Source organism: Rhinolophus hipposideros (genome assembly GCF_964194185.1).
Source record: "Rhinolophus hipposideros genome assembly, chromosome: 5".
NCBI lineage: Eukaryota > Metazoa > Chordata > Mammalia > Chiroptera > Rhinolophidae > Rhinolophus > Rhinolophus hipposideros.
The window spans coordinates 77,998,619-78,026,330 of record NC_138051.1 but is presented as its reverse complement, the minus strand read 5'-3'; the positions used below and the strand labels follow the sequence as shown (position 1 = coordinate 78,026,330).

Below are 27,712 nucleotides of genomic sequence, written 5' to 3'. Positions count from 1 at the left end.
CATACATACCCTTTTCTTTTGGGGTACACAGCTAGGAGAAAAACTGCTAGGTTATAAGGGATATGTATGTAGAGCTTTTTAGATGATGCCAGTTTTCTAAAGGGGTTATACCAAGTTACTTTACCATCCGGCAGATTATGAGAGTTCTAGTTGTTCCACATCCCATTAACATCTGGTATAGTCTATCTTTTTTATTTCAGCTTTTTAAGATCTCTCAGTTTTGTTTATAAGCAACAGAAGAGAAGAAAAAACAGGCAAGTTAGCAACTGTGGCCATCTCTGTTCTGGTGTGTCCCACTGGTTTAGTATAGACTAAAGTGATTCTTCTAGGGGCTATTCAGATTGACTGGAGGGTACTACTTGGTCCAAAAGGCTATGGTGTGGCTTGGTCTGTTTACATGAGGGGTTCTGTTATATTCTTAAGGGAAGGGATTCACTTCCTGTGTGCAATGCTGAAGGAAGTAAAGACAAATGATTTCAAATGGTTTCTAGAATCCAGCTAAAGGTGAACATAAAAAGGCTGAAGTCCAAGACTCTAAGGTCTCTACTCTCTCTCTTTTTTTAAATTTTAATGTTTAATTGTGAAATAGTCATTCATACAAATACAATACAAACAATTTAAAGAGTAACAAAACCAAGGATTGTATACCCACCACTCAATTTAGGAACTAGAACATTACCAGTATCTTAGAAACCTGTTTGCCTCTTCCTGACTATTCCTGTACCTCCCCACAAGAGGTAATCTACCATCTTTGTCATTTTACCCTTAGGTATGTATCTAGAGAAATAAAAGAACATTCTAGATGATTCCATTTATACAAAATCATATAAGATACAAACTAATCTATAGAGACAGAAAGCAGATCAGTGATCTGCCTTGGGAGGGACAGTGGCAAGGAACAGAGAGAGATATTACAAAGAGGCACAAGGAAATTTTGGGGGGGGGGTGATACATATGTTCATTATCTTTTTTTCCTCAGCTTTATTGAGATATGACTGACATTACATTGTGTAACTTTAAGGTATAAACATGATGATTTGCTATACATATATATTATGAAATAATTACCAAAATAAGGTTAGTTAACACATCCATCACCTCAGTTACCTCTATGTGAGTGTGTGATAAAAACTTTTAAGAGCTACTTTCTTAGCAACTTTCAAGTATACAATACAGTATTGTTACCTATAGTCATCAGCATATATGTTCACTATCTTAATTGTGGTGATGGTTTCAAAGGTATATACATGTCAAAACATATCAAATTACACACTTTAGTGTATTAATTGTATGTCAATTACAAATCAATCAAGCTGTTAACATTTTTTGGTGTAGGGAAAGAGCTACTTTAGGGCCTTTTATGTTAATACTTTTCAACTGGAGGACAGAAGAGCACAGCTCTTCCAGGAAGTCTTATCGGAATCATCTGTAAAACTTATTCAAACTATATAGCTTTCCTTCACTCTCTCCCCAGAGATTCTGAAATATCCCTCCATAGGGATGCAGCGCCACTTAAGAATGACCACCACAGTAAGCTGAGCTGGATAAAAGGGTTGAGTATTGAACTTTAGATAGAAGTGGTAAGGGAGAGATGGAGAGACACAGAACAGAAAGGATAGAATGGCAGGGCAACAGGGGTGGGGAGGAGGGAAGAGAAGGGTTGAGGAACAAGGAAGCCTCGAACATAGACAACTAGATCCTTTTGTTTTGGATTGTGGATATCAGTATGAGTGGCGATGAAGACAATAAGGAAAATATGCAATTAGCACATGGGATAATGATCTTCACGGTGTAGCTGGATATTACTTATTTGCCTCTTCTGCATATTTTCCTCCCCACCCCACCGCGTAGGCTGGTCAGCTCTGTGCATCACTGCTTTAGGAACAGTGCAGGAAGCGGAGACAGACTGCCAGACCTCCTGGCTTTTGTCTTTGAAAAGCCTAACAAGATCACTGAAGAGACAGATTGTGAGAAGATGCAGAATGATGTGGAAAAGAAGGGGGCGATAGTGATTCTCCTCAGACTAAAAAGGTATTTCCCTGCGGTAGTAGAAAAAAGGGAAGTCTGTGGGTTCTGGTATAGTCAGAGTCCTGGCTTGGCTTCCTGGTAGCACTGCTGGGAAGACGTAAGACCCAGAGAGGTCTCTGACTGTTATCATTGCCAGTTTTTAGATTACAAAAGAAAAGGTTTGGTAAGATTACTTAACTGGCACGATGACAAAAAAGATAGTAAGTGGTAGAACTGGGACTTGAATCCAGTCAGCCAGGGATATCTACTGACATTGACACCTATCTCAGATACTTGGAAACTAAAATTGGCGGGAGGGGAATAGAGAACACTACAATTTAGATCCAACTGTGAAAAAGCAACTACTTAACATTTATGTCTAATTAGTCTGAAAAATAATGCCTTTGTGACTTGAGAACAAACCCAGCTTTCTTATAAGCTTTTGGTTTAGGGATGCTCTTATACCAGGCTAACTATCCTAGGAGTTTTTCATCTCACCCTGGCCAAAACCTTTTCATCTCACCCTGGACCATAAAATTTCCTGTGGACAGAGATTAGAGACAACCTGTCATTTTCTTTAGTTTTCCTCCTTTTCATGATTCCATGTCACAAGTTCAACTCTTATACCTAGAAAACGTTTCCAAGCTGGCTCAGAGTCACTCACCGTCCAGCTTTTTCAGTTTGGGTACTCTCTTGGTCGCCTCTTCAATCCAATTCCCTTCAGCGGAATGTTTCTCTTCCAAGGGATTGCCTACAAATACCAGGTCTTCCAGGCATGACAGTTCGGCCAGCTTCACAAACTCAGCTACGAATACAAAGAATACATCCCACATTAACATGGCACGTTTTACTGTTATCAGTTTTGAGGTTGAATTCCAATATCACTGTTTGTGACTATTCGGAACAAGTTGTTGTTTAAGATTTTGAAGGAATTGAGGGAAGTTAGACCATCTGAAGTCATTTTCTGAAGACATTACGGAAAGGGGGGGAAAAAGAAGACATCCCTCTTCTACCTCTATGCTAGCCTAAGATAGGATAAGAAGAGGACATGAGGCTCAGAATCAAACAACAAATCATTCTCCAGTGACAGGTCCTCTCTATGCTGTACTGCATCACTATGGGCTAAGCTAAACAGCTCTGTTTCCTCCTCATCTTTGAATTCTGAAAGCAACTCATTTTTGAGCCTCTACTGCAGAACTTCTCACAGTTTTATAATGATCAGCTTATAAACTAACCTTCCCCACTAAGCTGTGAACTGCTCCAGGGCAGGGATAGTGTCCTATTAAACTATGTTTCTCCAGAGCCTGGCATATAGTTCACGCACATAACAGGGCTTTAGAAAATGTTGAATGAATAATGTACAATTAAAAACCCAAGCAATATAGACGTCAAATAAGTCTTCTGCCCAAGAATTGTTAAATTTAAACTAATTTCTTTCAGCCTTTGGCCAATAATCTAAATTGTTTTCATGATTAACAGTACCAGGATCTATTCAATTATAATCATTCTAACTAAATATTGAAATGTAAATTTCATGCGTTTTAGCTGAAATATAGGAACTTCTATAGCTATTTCCCTCTGTGCTTAGAAATAAATGTCCCCATTTTGCATCTTGTTCCCTATTGGTCTATTTTATATAAACAAGAGATGGAAGGTTAGGAAAAGGCCAGCCTCAGCTTACCCCAGTCTTTCACCAGGTTATTAGACATGTAGAGAATCTTCAATTTTTTCATTACATGGATCCCTTTCAACTTCTCAATAAAATTATAGGAGATCCACAGCTCTTCCAACGTGTCTCCTACTGCCTCCTGAAAAAAGAAAGCAATTTGATTTACATGCTTATTTTTAAGCTGTTCCTTCTGTCCCCTTCCTTATAAACATAAGACAATGCCCTTTAGAGAGAACTGAGACCCACCTGTCCACTGGCAGGAGAGCTAAAGGCTGTGTGGGAGTTTTTTCTCATTAAGAAAGCCAAGTAGAACATTATCTTCCTCTCTTCCAACTGATCTGAACTAAGAATAGCTACTGAAATCACCAAGAGGGAAATAATAGCACTATTTTATCACTTTTATTGACTAGTATAGTTTTCAAATTACTTCCCTATACATTATATTATTTGATCCTTATGACATTTAAGATAGGCAAAGCAGGTTATTTGATTTCTATTATACAGAGATTAAGGGCTTTTTCTAAGATCACAATTCTATTAAATAGTACAGCTAGGTCTAAATTTCAGGGTTTTATTTTTTTCAATATTATGGAAACATTTAAACAAAAAAAGTTGAAAGTGATAGTAAATACCTATATATCCACTACCCAGATTCTACCATTAATATTTTACTATCCTTTTCCTATCATGTATCCATCCATCTAGCCACCCCATATATCCATTAATTAATCTTTTTTTATATATAAAATTCAGTTTAAAACCCAAAGTCTTTCCATTATAGTTTAAAGGTTACATCATACTGACTCTTAAATGATAGATATAATCAATGGTGGCACAAATATAGATATCAAATAAGTCTTCCGCCCAAGAATTGTTAAATTTAAACTAATTTCTTTCAGCCTTTGGACAATAATTTAAAATTTTTTTCCTTCTTTTATAGACATAAGACAAAATATAGTGGTTATATTTTTAAACAAACAAACAAAAAATACTGGGCAAGATCAATTAGTTGCTCAATCCCCTCCTTAACCCCAAAGAATTTACCAACAACCACATAAAGTCTAGAATGTGGGGCGCACATTTATGTCCTGGTAACTGTCCCTTTAAAAACTATAGAGAGAATAAATGTACCCTGGATAAAAATCTTTAATGCATGCATTTTCAATACTGGTGGAACCAAAGGGAAAAACTGAGAATGGAGTGGCCTGGGTTAGTTCTGTGTCATCCTAACTCCCACAATTCATCTTAGTTCTGAGTAGGAGAAACAACAGTTTAGAGTAAAAGGAACTTAAATCAGTCCATCCTGGTACTTTTATATATCAGAACTTTGTGATTTAGCTAATCCCCCTCAGCTAGTATTCTAATTAGTATATCATATATGTCTTTCAGAAAAGGGGAATCAGTCTTCATATAATTTAAACTTTATTGCATCATTTTCATTGCACTGTATCTCACTCATCTCATGTCTCCAATTCAGAAAGTGTGAGGTAGCAGAAAAAATACTGACTAAATACTGACTAGAAGATTTAGTCTCACTCAATTCTGGGTTCTGCCACTAATTTAGGGTTGTTTTACATGTACAGATGAGGATTCTTGGTCAATTTTCACACAACCAATTTGATTAGTTCCACAAATAGCCAATTTGCTGAATTTACTTTTACTGACTTACTGAAAAATTGTTTTTAGATAGCATAGGATAGGATAGAAATTCCTTTATATATGGTAACTTTGAAGATGTCTGTAATGCTTTGTTTACTTATTTGAAGCGTTAATTTAGCTTTAGTTTAGTTTTCAGCCATTTGGATGCAGCTGTTTTGCCATAACCAAATTTCACTGCATTTGGGGATTTTTCTTTTCTTGTGCATGTGACTTAGCAGAATGAGAATTTCTTGTGCATATTGACTTACAACTACTGTATAGATTTTGAATGTCCAGAGTATAGTTCTATCTTCCAATACATTGTTGATCTATTCCACTATCTTTTGTACTTCCCTAAATATAAGGATTTGCTAACCAGCTCAAATCGATTACTATTTTTTTAAAAGATTTTATTGGGGAAGAGGAACAGGACTTTATTGGGGAACAGTGTGTGTATATACTTCCAGGTCTTTTTTTTTCCAAGTCAAGTTGTTGTCCTTTCAGTCTTAGTTGTGGAGGGCGCAGCTCAGCTCCAGGTCCAGTTGCCGATGTTAGTTGCAGGCGGCGCAGCCCACCATCCCTTGTGGGAGTCGAACCGGCAGCCTTGTGGTTGAGAGGACGCGCTCCAACCAAGTCATCTGGGAGCTCAGCTCAAGGTGCCATGTTCAATCTTAGTTGCAGGGTCGCTGCCCACCATCTCTTGTGGGATTCAAGGAATCAAACCGGCAACCATGCGGTTGAGACCCACCGGCCCATGTGGGAATTGAACCAGCAGCCTTCGGAGTTAGGAACATGGAGCTCCAGCAGCCTGAGCCACAGGACCGGCCATGATTACTATTTTCACATGTTTTAATCATTTGAGAAGTGAAGCAGTGCCTAAAATATGAAACTGACACTCTACAAAGATGGACTGATAAGTCCCAACAGCTGGATGAACCAGCTGTAGTAACATTACCACTAAATAAAAATGTAAAGAAAATTTCAAAAGGTGTTGAAACCATTCCAAGCAACACAATTTTCTATATATTTATAAGTAGGTAATAAAGACAAGATTTTGGTGAAACAACCTGGTGGTTCAATCAGTAAAATCTGGCTACGTTTGTGTGAATCAATTCAGCGAAATCTGTCATGCAATAAACTGGCCTTTTGGAGAATTGGACATTAAGTGAACAGGCATTTAGAAGATTGGTCTGCTTCTGCATGTGAAGAAATAATTTCTCTTTAGTTTCTTACTGTAAAATGAGGAAGATGGCACATGAGAGACCAAGCAGCTTCGGTCAGGACACTTGTACTTGCTGTCCCACCTCAGCTTGGAGCACTTGTCCCTTGGTCAGCTCTATAGCTTACATCCTCACTTCCAGAGACAATTTCCCATCAATCTATGATCTCTTGTTTTTCTTCACTGCATTCATCACCACCTGATATATTACACAATTATTACCTAGTCTCTCTCCCTCCACTGTAATGTAAGTTCTATGACAGCAAGAACTTTGCTTTATATTCGGCTGTATCTCTAGTGCCTAGAACAGTGCCTAGCTTAGTAAGCATTCAGGAAATATTACTGAATGAATTTGTTGAATGAATGAATGACAGAAAAAAAATGATCTTACATATTAAGTAAAAAAGAGAGAGATGCAAAATGATCTGTATAGTATGATTTCATTCTTTACATACCCAGTAAAGAACAGAAAAAAGGCAAGAAAGATGTCAATCAAAATGTTAACAGTATTTAAATTGTCAGGGGCTTATAGGTTCTTTTTATAGTAGCTTTTCTATTTTGTAAAGCTTCTGCAATGGACAAGTATTATTTGTATACTAAGAAAAAAAGTGAATGCTTTTTTAAAAGTAATAAATAGCAACCTACCAGTCCATTTAAGTTCTTTATGTTGTTTCTTCCTAAAGACAATATCCTCAAGTTTTCTGTTGTGGAAAAAAAAGCAATTTTTAAATGAGAATCATATTACACAATTATAAATCTAGTATAATAAAGCTTTAATCAATGTTATATAATAAATATTTTTATATAATGACATTATATTAATGAAAAGTGGTAATCAAGTAATAAATAACATTGACTTATCTATCATCTAAGGTAATCACTACAATTCTAATTTCACATCATACCAATATTAAATTTAAAAATGGTTACCTATTTGGAATTCATGGTCTTAACTTGCTGGCTAGTAAAAATATTACAGGGATAAAATAAGAGTAAAGAAGATTTGAACTTTAAATTTGAGAGCATATATATTTCCAATCTCTTGTAGTATGAGGACTCACACTAGAAAACAGAAACATATTTATGTATAGTTCACCACATGCCACAAAAAATTAGAAGTGAAATCAAACGAATTAGTATTTTAAAATTTTTTGCTTTCACTCTTTTAACTAATGAGATTGTGATTTGGTTTAACAGATGCCTATTTATATTTTTTACAAGAATGTTTTTATTTGTATATCTATAGACTCTTTCTGGAAGAGAGAAAAGAAAGTAGAAACAGTGGTTGCTTTGGGGGATGAACTGAGAATGTATGGTCAGAGGAAGACTTATTTTTCATTATAATCTCGTTTTAATTATTTGCATAAAACCATGGGCATGTATTATTTTTCAAAATTAAAAAAAGATTTCTAGAAAAACACAGGAAATCTCATTTCTGTTCTAAAAAACTATTGTGATTACTTATACATGTTATACAGTTTTCACAACTTAATTAAAATGAAATACAGTTAAAAATTCAGTTTCTCAGTCACACAAGTCACATTTCAAGAGTTTAATAGCTGTGTGCAGCTAGTGGCAACTGTTTTGGGACAATGCAGAGTCCTATTGGACAGCACTGTTCTATAATATCCATAATTCAATGGTTGAGAACTCATATCCAATTAACTGAGTTCCAATCCCAACTCCATAGGGAAGCAACCAAACCTCTTTAAATCTGTTTCATCATATGTAAAATGAGGAAATATAATATCTATTTTATAAGAATGTAAGGATTAACTGAGATAATTGTCTAAAACATTAGCATAATGCCTAATCCATGGTAAGTACACAATAAATGTGTGTGCGCGTGTGTGTATCAAGAATACATAGTTATATAAATTTTGGTTTTAATTTATTTTAATCAATTGTTTTAAATTCTTATGAGAAACATTTAACTTTCAGAACAAGGCATTTTACGTCTGATCTAATTCATGCAAAATGGTTTAACTATTGAAACAAGAATTGGGTCCCCCCAAAATTTGTATGTTGTGGTTCTAATCCCCAGAACCTTCGAATGTGATTCTATTTGAAGACAGGGCCTTGAAAGAGATAATTAAGGTAAAATGAGATCATTTTTGGTAAAATCCAATATGACTGGTACCCTTATAAGAGGAGATTAGAAACAGAAACACAAAAACAGAGGAAAGACTATGTGAAGACAAAAGGAAAAGATGGCCATTCACAAGTCAAGGAGAGAGGCCTCAGAAGCAATCAATCCTACTGACATCTTGATCTCAGACTTCTAGCCTCCACAACTGTGAGAAAATACATTTCTGTACCTGTGAGAAAATACATTTCTGTAGTTTAAGCCACTCAGTTTGTGGGATTTGTTATGGCAGCCATAGCAAACCAAAAATCCATATAACTATAAATGTGTGAAAATTAAATATTTAAGAAAATCATATATATAATCAATTATTTGCTGAAGTTTCTTAATATGGAAAATTTACCATTTTATATTTTTTCTATTTCATGCAGGATAAAAAGCTTATTCAAAAGTTATCATTAAAGATTTTAAAAATTCAAAAAAAAATTTATTCATTCAATACATAATTACTAATAGTGAATAATACAGATAAAAATTCCTGCTGTCATGGAGCTAACATTCAGTAGATAGTAAACAAAGTAAATATGTATATTAGATCATGACACGTGTGAAAGAGAACAAAAAGCAGGTAAAAAGAATGAAATGTCAGGGGGTTTGGTAGCAGTTGACGTTTTATTTCTTGCCTGCCCCCACACCCCAGCTGTTGACATTTTCGATGGATGGTGACTTCTAAGTAAAGATTCAAAGGAAGTGAGGCAGCTAGCCATGAGGATTTCTGGGGAAGAACATTTACAAGCAGAGGGAACTTCAAGTGTAAATAAAGGCTTTGAGGCAGGACCACATCAGAAATATTCACAAAACACAAGAAGCTAGCTGAGAAAATAAAGAAGAGAGTAAGAGGAAATGAAATTAGAAAGATAATAGGCCTTATAAGGGATGTATGAGGGGTCAAGAAATTACCAAGGAGTTTAGCTTAGCAACTGGGTAGAATGGAGTTGTTGCTGAGATAGATACCTAACAAGTTGGTTTAGCTGGGACTGGGGAAGGCTACCAGGACTCAGTTTTGAGCATGCTAAGAACGAGATGTTTACTAGATATCCAATGGAAGTACCAGGCAACTGAATATGTGAATCTGGAGTTCAGAGGAAATGCTTAGGCTAGAGATAAAAATTTGGAATCCATCTGCATATGGAAAAGTCATTATCCGGAAGAGATAATCTAGGGAGTAGGTGAAGATAGAAAAGAGGAGAGATCCAAAAACTGAGTCCTGGTGTACTCCAACATTTAAAAGTTGGGGACATGAGACTGAGAAGAAGTAGCCAGAAAGGCAGGAGGAAATCAGGAGGGTACAGTGTTCTAGAAGCCACATATTAAAATTGCTTCAAAGAGGAAAGAAATCATCCACGTCAAAATATGCTGATAGGTCAACTAAGATGACTGAAAAATTACCTCAGAAATTGGAGATAACAAATATATGCAGCTCTTTTAAAGACAGTATCTAACAATATATAAAGCTCCTTTTTCAAAAAGTACACATGAAAATGGTACTGAAAGGCTAAAAAGATCTTACTTATTGCCGTATAAGGAAATAAGTTATAATATTGAAGTTAACAGATTAAGTGTTCTAACATAACACAATTATGTATTTTCCATATTTTAAATGCTGTGTAAGTAGAGTACCACTAGAAGGGAAATGCTTTTGCTTCATACAAGGTCATGCTGAAAATCGACAAAGTGTCTTAAAGTTGTATGTTTATTTATTTAGTAAACTAGAGGAGTAAAGTATAATATTTTTTACCAAAAATACGAGGCAACAAAACATATTGTCTAATCTTTAATATGAGATTATTAATATTCACACTGTACAGCTTTTTAGTCACAGTTTGAAACACAGTGATATCATGCAGTTTTCCAGTCACAGTTTTGGTATAATAAATATAAATTGCCATTAGGAATATTCTGCCTTATAAACCCCGTTAAATAGGAATACCTATTTATTTCAGATCCTCTCACCATATAGCATAAAAGAGTTCATGAACGGAAAGGGATGGGAGGCAAGCTAGAGTCGTATATTCAATTCTACATATGGATCACTTGGCTTCTTTTTGCCTCCTAGTCACGGATACACTATATTCCCTGGTCATATACTGCAGAGGTACCATTTGTTACAAGCAGAACTAAAATGAGATGAGTCAAGTATAGTAAATATATGGTACAAATGCCTATACGTCAGACATCAATAACTAATTGATCAAGGTACTCTTTCCACTGGATTTTGGGCACTCTCCTTAATACAATTATCCTGAGAGTCATCACCCATTGACCAAAATTAGAATGTGAGTTAAAACCCATTGGCAGTCCCACATAGAAAGTTATCCATTTTCACTATTGTCAATGCATGTTTTTATGAAAAGAAAAGCATGTTATCTGTATTGATAAATATTGTTATCAATTTAGTCTCATGTAAGCAAGTTATTTCAATCACAGACAAAGCAAAGAATAAAATGAAACATTTCAAATTGATGAATGAGTCACTGAGAAATTGGAATAGATTGAGTCACCTTACAGCTCTAACAGTAAACACTTCCTCTCCAGTACAACATAAATTCTCAATGCCAACTCTGAGTAAGGTACGGGGGAAGATGGAGATTTGGAATCAAAGATAAAATGATTAATAAGACGTGATGCTTACCCCCAAGGAGCTCATTATGTAGAGACAGAACATATCCTCACTAACTATAAAAATGACTAATATTCCTTGAGCATTAATATGTACCAGGCACTATTCTAAATCCTTTATATATACTAACTCTAATATTCACAATAACTATATGAAGTAATTATTATTATAATCCAAGATAGACTGTTATAAATGTTCCCAAAGAAGGAGTAATTATGATGATGGAGATTAGAGACGTCTTTAGAGAAAGAAATGACATTTAAATTTAGCATTCTTAATCTTAATTTTGCTTCTTGTAGGATTTTTCTGTTAGAGGAAGGGGCTGTTCTCAATGAAAAGCACTGCATTAACAAGTGCACAGTCATAAAAAAGAATGATGTGTTTGGGTGTAAATAGAGTGGTACAAGCTTTTGGATGACTTTCAATGTAACATTGAGGCATTTGGTCTTTACTAGGCAAAGAAGAGACATAAAGGTCTCTGATCTGGACAGACGATAATATTTGTAGGAAGAAAACTCTGACACCAGTGCTGAAAGTCAACTGAAGAGCAGAAAAATGAGAGACAAGGAGATCAATTAGGAGGCGATTACAAAAATCTTAAGGTAGGGCTTTTCAAACGTGTGAAATCAACTTAGCGAGTTATGACAAGCATTGAAAAAAAGAAAGTTAAATTAAAAAATTTATACTGCAACCTATGCTGTAGGCGTAAATGTTGCTTAACCAATTTTATTCCAATACATATGTATATGCATATATTTGATATGTGTATTCATATGAATATATGTACTGAGTCATAAATTCAAATGTATTTCTTACTGTGGAAAGTGGTCAAAAACATTTGATAAACACCATCTGAGAGAGAGAGATGATTAGGGTCTAAATAAAGCTATTAGCTCCTGGAAAATGGAAAAGTAACCAGTTATTTAAGAGCTCTTTCAAAGAGTAGAGTTAACAGGACTTAGTGATGAACTTGGATGTATGGCTTGAAGGAAGTAAAGGGGAAGTATGGTAAGCTAAATGATGGCTCACCAAAAAATACCTACATCCTAATCCCTAAACCCTGTGAGTGTTACCTTATAAGGGGAAAAAGTATTTTGCAGATGTAATTTAGTTAGGGAACTTAAGATAGGGCGAGTATCCTCAATTATCCAGGTGTTCCCTAAATGCAATCAGAGGTATCCTCAAAAGACAAAGACTTGACACAGACAAAAGAGGAGAAGGCAGTTTGACCACAGAGGCAGAGATGGGATGATGTAATCACAAGCCAAAGAATGTGGCAGCCATCAGAAGCTAGAAGAGACAAGGAACAGATTCTCCCTTCCCTAAAGTCTCCAGAGGGAGTGTGGCTCTGTCAAAACCTTGATTTTGGCCCAGTGAAACTGACTGCAGACTTCTGGCCTGGAGAGCTATGAGGGAATAAATTTCTGTTGTTTTAAAGCCACCAAGTTTCAGTTGCCGTAAGAAACTGACACAAGGAGTCAGAGGCCTTAACAACGGGGTAGGTGGCGATGTCAGAAACAAAGATGAGGAGCACAGGAAAAACAAGGATGGTGAGGAATTTAATTTTAAATATAACAGATATGAAAGAGACAAATCTGGTCAAAAATATATAATAAGAAATCTGATTTTTTAATTTAAGATACCTCAATTCTAACTCTATAAAAGCTTTTAAATGTTCAGGTCTCATGTATCTGTAATTTTCTTTAGATAATCAAACTTAAGATACATGGTTTATATACATTCTCTCTGTTATCTGATAATAACTGTAATTAAGACAGGTACCTCACCCAAAACAACTTTAATTAAAACAAACAAATAAACAAACAAACAGGTGCCAGCTTCTGGGATAGTGTCTCTGGAATGTTATTTCCAATAACTAGAAAATTGAAGAACCATCTGTTATAGTGAATCACTTACTTAAGCCATTCAGGTTGGCAATTTTTTCAATGCAGTTTGTAGACAGTGAAAGCTTCCTTAAAAAGAACAAAGAAAAACTTGAATTAATATGAAAAAACTTTAAAATGGTATATCAGAAATTATTTCTCAAGTGCCTATAGGAGATGATATTTAAGTCATACTTCATTTTGACGCTGACTCCTGTTTTCCCCCCTCAGACATGGCATGTACTCCTTCATTTTGAAATCTTCATACGTTTTTTCTGATTACAAAAGTTAATATACACCCGCTGTAGAAAATTCAAAAGAACCTTTTTGAGGACAATTTGGTGTTATCTCTATAATATTTTAATGCATGTATACTTTAACCCAGTAATTCATTTCTAGGAATATATCTTATTGAAATACTAATAGAAATGTCAAAAGATGTATGAACTAGATTATTGATTGTATTATCGTAAGAGCAAAAAAATGGGGGGAAAATCTATAAACATCCATCAACTGAGGAATAGTTAATGAAATACTATGGTGCCACTAAAACAAATGAGACTGAGCTATAGATGCCAACTTGGGAAGCGTCCACGATATGTTATTAAGTTTCAAAACCATCTAGCAGAACAATACATTTTATATGATCCTCTTTTGTAAAAAGCAGGACTATATATATATATATATATGTGTGTGTATGTATATATATACACACACATATATATGTATATATGTGTATGTACACATATATACATATATATGTATATATATATATAGAGAGAGACATGTATGGAGATACTTATTTTCTCATGTGTTAAATCATTCAGAAATGTATAAGAAGTCATACGTAATCCTCACCACCCCACACATTCCCCCAGAGATACTTTTTTTTTTTTAATTGGGTAATATTGGGGAACAGTGTGTTTCTCCAGGGCCCATCAGCTCCAAGTCGTTGCCCTTCAATCTATTTGTGGAGGGTGCAGCTCACTGGCCCATGTGAGAATTGAACCGGCAACCCTGCTGTTCAGAGCTCGCACTCTAACCAACTGAGCCATCTGTCCCCAACCCCGAGATGCTTTAATTGTATATATCTACCTAGATTTTTCTATACATACTTTAATTATAGAAAAACAAATTTTTAAAGGGAACACAATTACACATCCTTAGTCTTCCTTTCTTGACAAAATGTTTAATATCTTAGTAAATTTCATGCAAAAAATATAATAAAAGCTAATTTTATTGAATTCTTAGTGTGTTCCCAGTATTCTAAGTACTTTAAATGTATTAACTATTTTAACCATCACAACAATCCTGTGAAATAAGTTTTATTATTACCCATATTTTACAAATGAGGAAACTGAGGCGCAAAGATTTTAAAGAATTTGCCTAATGTTACATAGCCTGAAAGTGGCAGAGCCAAATTTAAAACCTCCAAAATTTGACTCAAGAACACATGATCATACCCTTTCTGATTTGACTTGAAGAGGAATTATTCATTTTTTTATTTGAAACAGCAACATCAATTACTGTTTAGTGTAAATTATTGATCAAATCCGCATATTTTCTAGTCATCTTTTACTCCTGAGAACTACTAGTGAAAAATGTAGTTCCTTAAATCTGAGAATATGGTCGGGGAATAATTCTTTCATTGTTGTTTGGACACTTGCCCAAAGAGATTGTCAGGTAAAATATGAACAGGTTCTCTTTCTAAGCAGTTTCCAAGGTACTTAGGTAAAGGTACAAAAACTTCTCAAACGTTGTCTTTCAATTGGCTTTATGATAAAAATATATATGACCACTTTGAAATAATGCTCTTGGATATCATGTTTTTGAAGCAAAAAAAAAAAAACTAAGGTGGATTTGTATGTAATGTACTGTGCTATCATCAGAAAGGACAAACTGCATACAGTAACTAAATATGTTTGTTTTTCACTTTAATTCCAAAGACAGATATTAGTCTAATGCACAGGTTCACAAATGTATGTCTAAGAACCACCCAAGTTGCTTAGTATAAATACAGATTCCTAGATTTCATCAATAGATATTCAGTTCCATAAACGTGGAGTGGGGTTTATCTTCTGCATAAGGAGATTCTCGTGTAGGTAGTCAGGGGAACAGAGAGAGAAGAAATCAGAAAGAACCTCAAGTGATTCTGTAACATTCTACGGCCCTGACAAGAGATACTACTGCCTGAGAGCATGGTTACCAGGTGTCACGGGATAACTGCCGCAGAACCCTGATAAAAAGCATGTAGAGTATTTAGAAAATAACTTAAAATAATTAATACAGATCTACTACTTAAAATCATAGGAAAATAGGATTACAAAATAATAAGTGTAACTTGGTCCCAATTACAAAAAAATTAGAAGGCTCAACATCAAAATGCTAACAATGGGTCTCAAAAGGTGGTGTAATTCTGGTTGACATAAATTCCTTTTCTTTGTGCTTTTTATATTTTCTAGATGTTTTACAATGTATTTTTATAATTTGAAAAGTTTTTTAAAAATGGTACCTCTTAGACCTCTAGTAAATATAGTACTGACTCTAATGGATAATTTTATAAGAGAAAGTACTAGATTTGATGACAGAGTAATAGTTTTATTGTAATATGTAGCTTCTCCCAAGAGACAAGGAAATTTCTATTTTTCTGGCAGATCATAAAAATCATACTGCAAAAAAATATTGTATTATTCAGGATTACTCTATTAAAAATCCTATAAACCAATAATCTTTTATGTTTGGCCTTGCCAAAGGAAGAATTAAGTAAAAAAAAAAAAAGAAAGAAAGAAAGAAAGAAAGAAAGAAAGAAAGAAAGAAAGAAAGAAAGAAAGAAAGAAAGAAAGAAAGAAAGAAAGAAAGAAAGAAAAGATCACAAAAAAAACACTTTTTCAGTTTGTCTTTAGCAAAGGAAGTGAAACTTAACAGCAGTACTGGAAGAATGAACAAAGACAAGAGCACTTACTCGCAATTGGCAAGCATTGACAAGGACGCATCCATCTTCTCTATAGGGGGAATCTGGGCATAAAGCTTTATCTCTTTGGCTTCGGATGGCTTCTGACTGGTTTTCTCTTCCTGTGATAAAAATTAATTTGCAAGAAAATGATCCCTGATTGTAATGTGGAACTACAGAAGGCCAGAATTTCTCAAAGTTTTTCAATGTTTATTTCAAAATGATTGTTAGAATTTAATAATTCTGTGTATTCTTTACGGTTCACTTATTGACATTTACTTACTGACCCTGATAACCAGGCTTCTATTCATGCATGGCTGACTCAGATAATTCATTGTTAGGTCCCAACCAAAGGGAAAAAAGGAAGAAACAAAATAACTTTAATTTCTGTTATATTTAAAATACCTTAAGTGTCTATCGATTAATAAACAAAAAAACACAACAAAAACATTTTCCTGAGAAGAATTCCTTGTCCCTAAACAACCGTTCCTTAAATATCAGATTCAGACCTGTACAATTCACTGTTTTGTCATCACGTCTTGCTTTTTCTATACACAGATCAGTCTGAGCTAGAACCCCAAAACAACCAAGAATTTTGGAAGATGCTGTCTTTGCAACACAGCTGAGGTCAAAACTAACTGCTCTATAATAATTTACTACTGAAGTCTACCTTAGAATTTAATTTTGGTACTAAACACACATTTCAAAATTTAATTACCAGTAGAGCAGCTCCCGCAGCTCGTGCTCTGGCCCGTCTCGGCCCAGAGTGGACAGAGACAGGACATCAGCCCCCATGGCTTCCGCTAGAGGGGCGAGGAGCTTCGCCTTCCCCTGGGTCTGACCACCACCACCCGCCCCGTGCCCCGTGCGACCCGTGGCCCGCACTGCGCCCAGCGCGCTGCTCTCCCAGAGTCGAACCTGCGCCCCGCCCACCTGCCGGGTGATGGCCCAGCCCTCTCTGCCCTCCCTGTTCTCCTGGCCCAAGTGAGGCCGCTCGCGCCCTCCCTGCCCCCACACCGCAGCCGCCGTCATTCGCTGCCTCTGGAACAATAAGACCCAGAACCAGCTCAAGAGGAGAAGGCGTAGCACGAGGCCAACAAAAAGATGGAGAAGCAGCTGCAGAAGGACAAGCAGGTCTACTTGGCTATGCGCTGCCTGCTGCTGCTGGGTGCTGGAGAATCTGATGAAAGCACCAGTGTGAAGCAAGGGAGGCTCTGCATGTTAATTGGTTAAATAGACAGGGTATCGAAGAGGACCTACAGGCTGCAAGGGGCTACAGCGATAGTGGTGAGAAGGCCACCAAAGTGCAGGACATCAAAAACAACCTGAAGGAGGCCACTGAAGCCACGTGGCCTCCAGGAGCAACCTGGTGCTCCGCCCCCAGTGGAGCTGGCCAACCCCGAGAAGTTCAGAGTGGACTACATTGAGTGTGATGAACGTGCCTGACTTTGATTTCCTTCCAGAATTCTACCATCACGGCAAGGCTCTGTGGGAGGACGAAGGAGTCTGTGCCTGCTCTGAGCGCTCCAACGAGTACCACTGAGTGACTGTGCCCAGTACTTCTGGACAAGACGCTATCAAGCAGGATGACTATGTGCCCTGTGATCAGGATCTGCTTCGCTGCCACGTCCTGACTTCTGGAATCTTTGTGACCAAGTTCCAGGTGGACAAAGTCAATTTCCACATGTTTGATGTGGGTGGCCAGCGTGATGCACCCTGCAAATGGATCCAATGCTTCAATGATGTGACTGCCATCATCTTTGTGGTGGCCGGCAGCAGCTACAACATGGTCCTTCAGGAGGACAAGCAGACCAAGCGACTGCAGGAGGCTCTGAACCTCTTCAAGAGCATCTGGAACAACAGATGGCTGCGTACCATCTCTGTGATTCTATTCCTCAACAAGCAAGACTTCAACAAGCTCACTGAGAAAGCCTTGCTGGAAAATCAAAAGTTAAGGACTACTTTCCAGAATCTGCTTGCTGCACTTTTCCTGAGGATGCTACTCCCGAACCTGAACCGGAGAGGACCCACGTGTGACCCGGCCCAAGTACTTTACCCATGATGAGTTTCCAAGAATCAGCGCTGCCAGTGGAGATGGACACTACTCCTAGCCCCACTTCACCTGCACTGTGCACTGAGAACATTTGCCATGTATTCAACGACTGCCGTGACACATCCAGCAGATGCACCTTCCTCAGTACAAGCTGCCCCAAAAAGGGAACCCCCAAGTTTAATTAAAGCCTAAAGCACAATTAAAAGGGAAACATAACTGTACACTCAGTTAATCACCCACCATAGGGCATGATTAACAAAGCAACTTTTCCTTTCCCCCTTGAGTGATTTTGTGAACCCCCCTTTTCCCTTCAGCTTGCTTAAATATTCCAAATTTAGAAAGTTTAAGGCGGCCTACAGAAAGAAAAGGCCACAAAACTTCACTTTCTCTTTAATAAAATAACAGCAGCAAACAGAAATAAATGAAATAAATATTGTGCAGCATTTAAGAAGTCAAAATTAAATGTGAGCAAAAGAATTTGATTACCAGTACATGCTGCCTAGTAATATTTTCTAAGTACCTTAATATTTAGAGTTAATTCTAGCTCTCCAACAAAACAGGGAGCTTCTAAAGCTCAGGGACATTTTCCTTAGCTTTCCCTATAACCTGGTGCAATAAAACACAAAAGAGGCTTCTTTTAAAAAATCAAATCATAACACATCAATAACAAAATATGCAATCAATTGAAAAAAAGAAAACTAATACACATCCACTAGGTACTTATTTTTGTGCCATAAAATTGTAGGTTAGGGGAGGGGAAACTGACACCTAGTAGATAAATGTTACGTTAATCAGTGAAAAAGTGAGCTTGAGGTCTTCAAATAATCTTAAAACTAAACATTCATGGCCACAATGTATCTATAAATAGAACCTACAAAAAACAAACAAAAAAACCAATCACTGGTTATTATAAGTAAACAAAAATCCTACAATCCAATTCAAAGAAAATAAAATCTAATACTAAGCCTATTCTACTTTTTTCTTTAACAAAACTGATTTTCAATTAACCAAAAATAAATGAATTTTTTAAATGCAATTATAGTACCAAAAACCCTGATAAATGCTCTTGGAAATCAGAAGTTTATAAGCACTAAAACAAGAATTCAAGTATTTCATTATCCTGTCTACTTTGTCTATTTTCCCTAGACATCGAGTCTCCTGAAAAACTTTTTATTTAAAGCCCAGTTACAAAAGCAAGAGATATATTATTATGCAAAAAACTATTGATGACATAGACAAGTTATCATTGGGCACCGAAAGAAACTGAGGAGCTAGCTCTACACCGTATGGAAATTCTATCTATAATGCTGAATTACAACTGTTCAAACTTTATAGAATGTTATATTAAAATATTTGTTTAAATTTAATGCCTATTTTTACAATGTGGTTTCCTTTCTAATATTACTATACTCTTTAGTAGTCTTTCCAGCTTTATTGAAATACAACTGACATTATAACATTGTATAACTTTAAGATATACAACTGACGATTTGAGATTATATATATATCTCAAAAGATATATATATATGTTGCAAAATGATTACCATAATAAGCTTATTTAACACAGCTATCACCTCACATTTTTTTTGAGTTAAGAACATTTAAGATCTATTCTCTTAGCAATTTTCAAGTAAATAATACAGTATTAACCATAGTCACCATGCTATACATTATATCCCCAGAACTTACTTGTCTTATAATTGTAAGTTGTACCCTTTGACCAACATCTCCCCATTTCCCACACTCCCCAACCTGTGACAAACACCATTCTACTCTGTTTTTATGAGTTTGGCTTTATTATACTCTTCGTATGAGTGAAATCATACACTATTTGTCTTCCTCGGACTTATTTAACTCAGCATAATGCACTCAAGGTCCATGTTGCCACAAATGGCAGGATTTCCTTTTTACAGCTGAATAATATTCCATTGTATAGGTATACCACATTTGCTATATCTATTCATCCATAGATGGACACTTTGATTGTTTCCAAGTCTTGGCTATTGTGAATAATACTGCAATGAACATGGTACAGATATCTCTTCAAGATAATGATTTCATTTCCTTTACATATATAACTAGAAGTGGGATTGCTAGATCAATGGTAGTTCTAGTTTTAATTTTTTGAGGAACCTCTATACTATTTTCCATAATGATTATACCAATTTACGAGATTGGACAATTAAGTGTGTGAACTCATCCTAGAAAAAGTTACCTCATTGCTAACTATCACTACAGTCACCTTTGAAGTACTCCCCTTGGGAAGCTATGCACTGATGCCAGTGCCTAATTCACCCTTCAAAGCAATTCTGGAACTGTTTTTCTATATATGTGCTGCCCAAGTGAGCTGGAACTCTTTTTCTCGAATAGCAATCAGAGCTGTCATCATATTACCCTCGATGTCCTGAATGTCATCAAAATGTCTTCCTTTCAATATTTCCTTTATCTTTGCGTAAAAAAAGAAGTCACTGGGGCCAGATCAGGTGAGTAGGGAGGGTTTTCCAACGCAGTTATTTGTTTACTAGCTAAAAACTCCCTCACAGACAGTGCCGTGAGAGCTGGTGCATTGTCGTGATGCAAGAGCCATGAATTGTTGGCGAAAAGTTCAGATCATCTAACTTTTTCATGCAGCCTTTTCAGCACTTCCAAATAGTAAACTTGGTTATCTGTATGTCCAGTTGGTACAAATTCATGATGAATAATCCCTCTGATATCATAAAAGGTTAGCAACATTGGTGCATCAAGTTCACGAACTTAATTATCCAACCTCATACATTCCCACCAACAGAGTACAAGGGATCCCTTTTCTCCACATCCTCACTAACTCTTATATTTTGTCTTTTTGATTTTAGCCATTTTCACAGGTATGGGGTGATATCTCATTGTGGTTTTGATTTGCATTTCCCTGATGATCAGCAATGCTGAGCATCACTTCAGCATTTGTATTCGATGTCTTTTTAGTTGTCTACGTGTAATTTTTGTTTGTCCATACTGGGTATCTGTTCTAACTTCCAAGAGGCTAAAACCATCATCTGTCTAAAACCTAGATAACCCACAACACATACCACTCTATCACCTGAAAATAACGATGAAGCTGTTATTAATGACGATAAAGCTGAAAAATAAAATGTACTGTAACACAGAGATTCTAGTCCTCCTAGAGCAATAATAGATGAACCAGCCTTTCTAGACTTAAATTTTCCAGTGGTCAGATTTTTTTAATTGAAATTTTTTATTGAGGCATTTGAAGATCCACCTGCAGTTATAAAAAACAATACAGAGAGATTCCCTTGTACATTTTGTCCAGTTTCCCCCAATAATAACATTTTGTAAAACTATAGTATATCACAACCAGGATATTAATATTGATACAATTCACTCATTCACTTGTACTCATTTGTACATGAGTATGAATGTATTTGTATGTGTGTATTAAGTTCTATATAATTTTATTACCTGTGTAGGTTCATGTATCCACCACCACAGTCAAGATAGCCAAAGAGCTCCAATGCCACAAAGATCCCTTGTAGTGAATGATCACTTTTAAACAACTATCCAAAAATTCTCCTTGTATGATTAAAAGAAGTAAAAACTCATATACTTACCCATCTGGCTAGGGCTTCTTTGATTGTTGTTGCTTTTGCCTTAAAAAGAGAAGGAGAAACAAGGCTGTCGTTATTGGTGTAATTTGTTGATTCAATTTTCATGCAATAATTATTAGCCTTGGTATCTACCATTAAAAAGATTAACTTCTTTCTTTGAGACTTTCTATGCAAAGAAAGTGTTTTAATTTTTTGAAATCCAAATAATTCATTTAAATACCTCTCCAAGAAATTAAGGAAATCATGATGCAATGCCCATATATGTCACTCCCGCTTGGATTACAAAAAATATATAGCTTTCAACACTCGATATTAAAATATATCTTATTTCATTGATTCTAAGATCTACATCTTCTTTTAAGTTTTAACATCTTTGAAATTTGGATGCATCTTACAACCAGGAATAATTTATAATTTACAATTATAGTGGCCAGGTAGGAGCAGTCAAATTTTAGAAAAACATTAACCATTTTATTTCATATACACATATTCCTTTTTTGTTTGCAAAGGATGACAGATGATAAAAGTCTATATACCTAAATATATTTTTAAAAACTCTGTCAATAAGTACAAAATAAAAATTCTAAGTGATAAGAAATAATTTATCATAGTTTAATTCCAACTTCTTATTTTTCTTTCTTAGAACATAAAATAATGTTGTACCTTATAATCAATAGTATCTTAGATTCAATTAATTATGATATTTAAACATTTAAAGGTGAGCAAAGGAAGACATCCTTTGAATTATTGCTAGAGTTCATAAAAAAGAGAGAACAAACAAAAACGAACAAACAAAAAGTTTTAAAAGTACATAGTATTATATTTAGAAAGTAAAGACATATTAATAAATAACCCTTGGATTAAAAGAAAATTATACATTAAAGTAAAATAATGAAAGACAAAAATGGTCAAAATTTGAGAAATACTTATAAAATTTAAAATGTAAATAATTTATTAAAAGGAAACATAGCTTCAAATACATTTATTTGAAAAGAAGAGAGAACAAGAGATAGGAAACAAACTAAGCTAAACAGTCCAGATATTTAAAAAAGTGCATGATTGCAAACCCAAAGAAGGCTGAAGGAAATCAATGAGAAGAAGTCAATGAGAAACAGAATAAGGGAGGAAAGAGATTAATAAAACTAAAAGTTGGTTCTCAAATTTCTGGAAATCCTGAATGAGCAAAAAAGATAGGTATACAAATTGAAAATATACACTGAATAAGGGGAAATAACATACATACCACAGAGATTAAAGAAATAAAATATTATAAGCAAATACATGGTTAAGTTTGAAAACCTAGACAAAGTATGCATTTCTAGTAAAATACAGAGAAGTACTAGAACTGTTACAAGAATCAGAAAATTTGAATAGACCAATAACTATTTAAAACATTAAAAAGATAATCAAAGAGATTTACCCTCATCTTTCTCTCCTAAAGCTCCAAGCCTAGATAATTTTACAAGTAAATTCTACCACGCTTTCGAGGAATAGATACTCTCTGTTATACAAGTTGTTTCAGAAACCAGAAAAAGAGGGAAAGCTGCCAACTTACTTTATGAGGCTAGAATAACTTGATGCTATAGCCAGATAAGGAGTCCTCTTTACTTCTCGACACAGATTTGAAAAGCATAGATACAATACTAGATCTCCAAACCAATGGTGTATAATGATCATGATCAAGAATGGTTTATCCCAGGAAAATAAGGATTGTTTAACAACAGAAAAAAATCTATAAATGTAAATCATTTATTAATAGATTAAATGGGGGCAATCGCATTGATTTCAAGAAGTGCAGAAATATCCCTTGATAAAGTTCTACATTTGATATTAAAAGCTCTCACCTAAGAGTTTACGGGAAATTCCTTACTTGATAAAAGCTGCATACCAAAAAGCTATAACGAAAACTGTACTTAATGTAGAAATTCATTCATTTCAGCAAATATTCACTGAGTATCCACTATGTACCAAATATTCTTCTACATGCTACGGATATATCAATGACTAAACAATGATCCCTGACTGTATGGAACTTTCATCTAATGGGCAGGAGACAAATGGTAAGTAATACAATTTGAAAATAAATAAATTATATAGTATATTAGAAGATGACAATTACTAAAGAAAAAGGAAATGATGAGCTGGTAAAGGGTATCAGGATATGCGTATATGTGTGTGGAGGATGTTTATCTTAAGTACGGTGGTCAAGGTGGGCCAAATTGGAAAGGTAACATTAAAAGTGTTCTAAGATCCCAAACACATCAAGAATGTCTGCTATCACTGCTACTATTTAACACGGTACAAGATCTCTTCATCAATGTTATAATAAAGAGAAATACAAGTTGGAATAATGAAAAGGAGGAAATAAAACTATGTGCGGATGATCATCTATGTAGAAAACACAACAGAATAAACGGACAACTATTAGAACAAATGGAGTTCAGCAAGTGAAGAACGCTGTTGATGAAGTAAACAGGAAAATTGGGAGAAGATATTTTCAATGTAAAACCAACAAAGGACTAATATCCAGACATATAAGGAACTCCTACAATTAAAAAAAAATTGGAAAAGTTGGCAAAAAATATAAACAGAAAATGAAATCCAGATGACTAACAAGAATATCATGAAGTATTCAAACTCATTAAAAATCAGAGAAATGCAATGGAGTTTCCATGGTATAATGGTGAGCACTCTGGACTCTGAAAATCAGATAAATGCAGAGTAAAACGATGGAATACATCATCAGATTGGCAAGTTAGAAAGTTGGTGATAATGTAGAAAAATGGGAACTCTCATGCATTACTGAAGGAAGTAAAAACTAGTAGAGCCATTCTGTTAAAGGACAGTGCCCAGGTAAATCAAGTATGCATAGACCCCCACGACTCCGCAATCCCACTCCTGGTTTTATTTTCCAGAGAAATCCTTGCATGGGTCCATAAAAAGACACATATAAGAACACTTTCAAGTTGGAAGCAATCTAGCTGTCTATAAATTGGTTTATAAGGTCACCAGTTCCCATATAGATAGCAGTAATCAAAAACTGAAAGGCCTAAAAAAAGTGGACATCATTAATAGGTAAAGCTGGCCATATAAAGAACCTCTACTAGAAAACTGTTGGCAGGTGAGACTTGGGACAAAAATTACCCTAATATCACATTTCTTCAAATATGAACACTCCATTAATTGAAAGTAATATCCTTATTTTATGTACCATCAAGAAAGAAAAGATGTTGCTTGACCACTGCACTGTATACCTGAAGCTGAAACTGAATAATATTGTATGTCAAATATAATTCCATATACATAGTCACGGGATATGAAGTATAGCATAGGGAATAGAATCAATGGAATTGTAATAGATACATACGACATCAGAGGGCCAATAGGTTGAGGGAGGGAGGTTATCATTATAAGAGAGGTAAAATGTCTAACTATTGCACTGTTTTGTTTACCTGAAACTAGTTTTAAAAAGTATTTTAAAAAAAGAAAAGATGCTGCCAATTATATGACACCTTCATATTTCAGTAATACAAAAATGTGGAAAAAAATGTGTCTAGTGGTGAAATGTAGTACTTCTAATTTTTCAGAGAAGCCAGAAATCTGGATTTTGATGTGAAATGTGATCATTTTTAAGATACTAGAAGCTAATTTTTTAAAACTAAAAAACTGTGTGGGCCGGTATTTCTGGAAGGCCCCAGAACTAATGGTTTGTAGCCTCAGCTAGCTTCATCTAATTACTGGTTCTGATTCTTTATTTGAAGATTTTCAATTATTGTCATGGTTAATGCTTTCAGAATTATTTAGAGCTGATTATTTCTTCACCTAAATATAAACCTAGATTACAGAACTTTTTACTTTCCTTGACAGTGATTTTGGCTAAATGACTGTAGAATGAAGTAAGGAAAGCAGGGGGAAAACTACTTTTGATTGAGGGTGGGCATGACTTCTTCATCATTTCAATTTCTTGGGCTCAATTTCTGCTCACTTAAACAGCACTGGAATCACAAAAAGAAGACAACTAATTATACTAATACTTCTTAAACATTTCCCCGGCAGGTCAATCACATACTTTGCTAAATAGTTTTGGCTGGGTCTGTAACTAACCAACAACATCCCTTTTCAAAGTACTAGTTGGAACTGCCACGTATGTAAGCGAAACAGTGGGTATTTTAAGTAGGAGTTGAGCAGCATCACTAGGTAAAATCATTACTTCACAAAGGGCTTTGATTGGATAGACCCCCCGACAGATTTCAAACCAAAGGCAGTATTTCTCAAAGTGTGGTGGGGTGCCCTCCAATTTTAGAATGACTTGAGGTGCAGTGTCGAAATTCACATTCTTGAACCCCCCATCATATTAAAAATTGATAATCTGCGTTCCAACAAACTCACAGTACTTAACGCCAACTAAAATCATACCTATAGTATACTGAAATTTTAGAAACGTTACCCTAATGCATTCTATCAGAGTGGGATTTACAGTGCTTCCTAATAACTGCACTCGCATTCATTCAGAGGGCAACCTGGGCACATCACAGGTTTCCAATACTGCTGCAATCGAGGTTAGTAACACACATTCCCATCGTAATCAGCTCTCCCCACCTCCATCTCGCCGGGGGTGGGGTGGGGGGAGGAATTACTTCCATGTACAGTGACATCCTTATTCACACTCTTCCCTTCCATCACCTTTCCCACTCTAATCCGCTCTTTTTCGAGAATTTCTAGCTATTTGCTCTCCCTTTTCTTTGCCAGAGTCCCTCCACATTAACCCAACCTCTAATCCGCCCCAAGCCGCCCTCACCCCAGACCACCCGGTGCCACAGCTTCTCTTTCGCCCCAGGCCCCTGACTCCACGAAGCCACCATCAGCTACCCGTTCCCTTCCGCTGTTCGAGGACAGCCTCCGCCCTCCCAACTCTCAACACTCCACAGTCACCCTTTCCACTTCCAATCTCTTCTCAGCTTTGGCTACGAGGCCTGAAAGGTACTCACCATTCCGGCGGTTGCTACTGTCACTGCTCTGGTTGCTAGGGCCCGCCGAGGTCACTGCGCGTGCGCACTTCTTGGAGTTCTCCGCGGATCCTTATCCCGGCGGCGGTCCTTTTTCTCCTCCCTTAAAGGGTGGCGCGAGCGGGGCATTGTGGGACGGCTCAGCGGCCGCCGGGGTCCTCCTGCCCAGCTGCCACTCGCTGTCCAGTGGCTGCAGCGCGGCTGCTGGCACAGGGCTCGAGAGTTTAACCGCGCAGACTGGTCGGGAGATGTGCTTTTCCCTGCCGGAAGCAACTTCGGCTAATTTGGAGTGCCGTACCCGCCCAAACTTTATTAATAAAACTGTAAAACCTCCCTATTACAGTTGCCTTTCTCGTAAAAGAATTTGTAAAATTCCCTTGCCCTGCAGATTGCCCTTCCTGTTCTCTTGACTGCCTGCTATAAGTCACCTGACCGTCTGAGGATACTCCGAGCTCAACTGGGCGACATTTCTTCAGTTACTTTCCCTCAGCCCCTCTAGGGAGCCAGAGGCAGCTGAAAAAAAAATGTAGTTTTTACATAATCGAGGTGTCTTTTTACCCCCAACTATCAAATTAACCCAAAATTGTGAAAAATATTCAGAGTTGCTAGGGATATGGAGAAATGGACACATATATACACGACTGTCGATAATTGACAAACCTTTATGGAAGGCTGTTAAGCAATATGTACTAAAATCTTTTAAAACTGCGCCTTTTTGACCCTTCAAGGACTTCATAAATCTACTCCCTGAAGCCACTGCAAGGCCTTCTGCAGGAAAGGCCTCACGCACCTGGGGGCAGCAGGAAGAGTGGCTCCCCACCCGTGAAGTCGGGGCCCAGAGCCGGGTCCCTGGCTGGGTCCAGCCCCCCACGGCCGTCCGCTCGGTAATCGGCCATCGAGTGGAAGACACGCCTTGGTA

General features: G+C 36.3%; 1 protein-coding gene and 1 pseudogene across 3 annotated transcripts in view; one reads left to right on the top strand and one right to left on the bottom strand.

Moving 5' to 3' along the window:
* The window catches only part of DNAL1 (dynein axonemal light chain 1), a 29,780-nt gene extending 2,362 nt beyond the window's left edge, over positions 1-27,418 (bottom strand). The window contains exons 1-7 of one of the 2 annotated variants that reach the window (XM_081049439.1): positions 26,776-27,418; positions 21,791-21,829; positions 16,145-16,254; positions 13,217-13,272; positions 7,179-7,234; positions 3,689-3,815; positions 2,672-2,812 (exon numbers count right to left, since the gene is read on the bottom strand). In XM_081049439.1, the coding sequence (XP_080905565.1) occupies positions 2,672-2,812; positions 3,689-3,815; positions 7,179-7,234; positions 13,217-13,272; positions 16,145-16,254; positions 21,791-21,829; positions 26,776-26,778 (532 nt within the window). In that variant the 5' untranslated portion in view covers positions 26,779-27,418. Of the gene's footprint in view, positions 1-2,671; positions 2,813-3,688; positions 3,816-7,178; positions 7,235-13,216; positions 13,273-16,144; positions 16,255-21,790; positions 21,830-26,585; positions 26,659-26,775 lie in introns of those variants that run through there. The other variant, XM_081049440.1, reaches the window with a different exon arrangement.
* On the top strand, positions 17,219-18,366 carry LOC308497500 (guanine nucleotide-binding protein G(s) subunit alpha isoforms short-like; annotated as a pseudogene). The gene has a single exon. The product of its transcript is annotated as a guanine nucleotide-binding protein G(s) subunit alpha isoforms short-like (transcript).
* Positions 27,419-27,712: the final 294 nt, after the last annotated feature.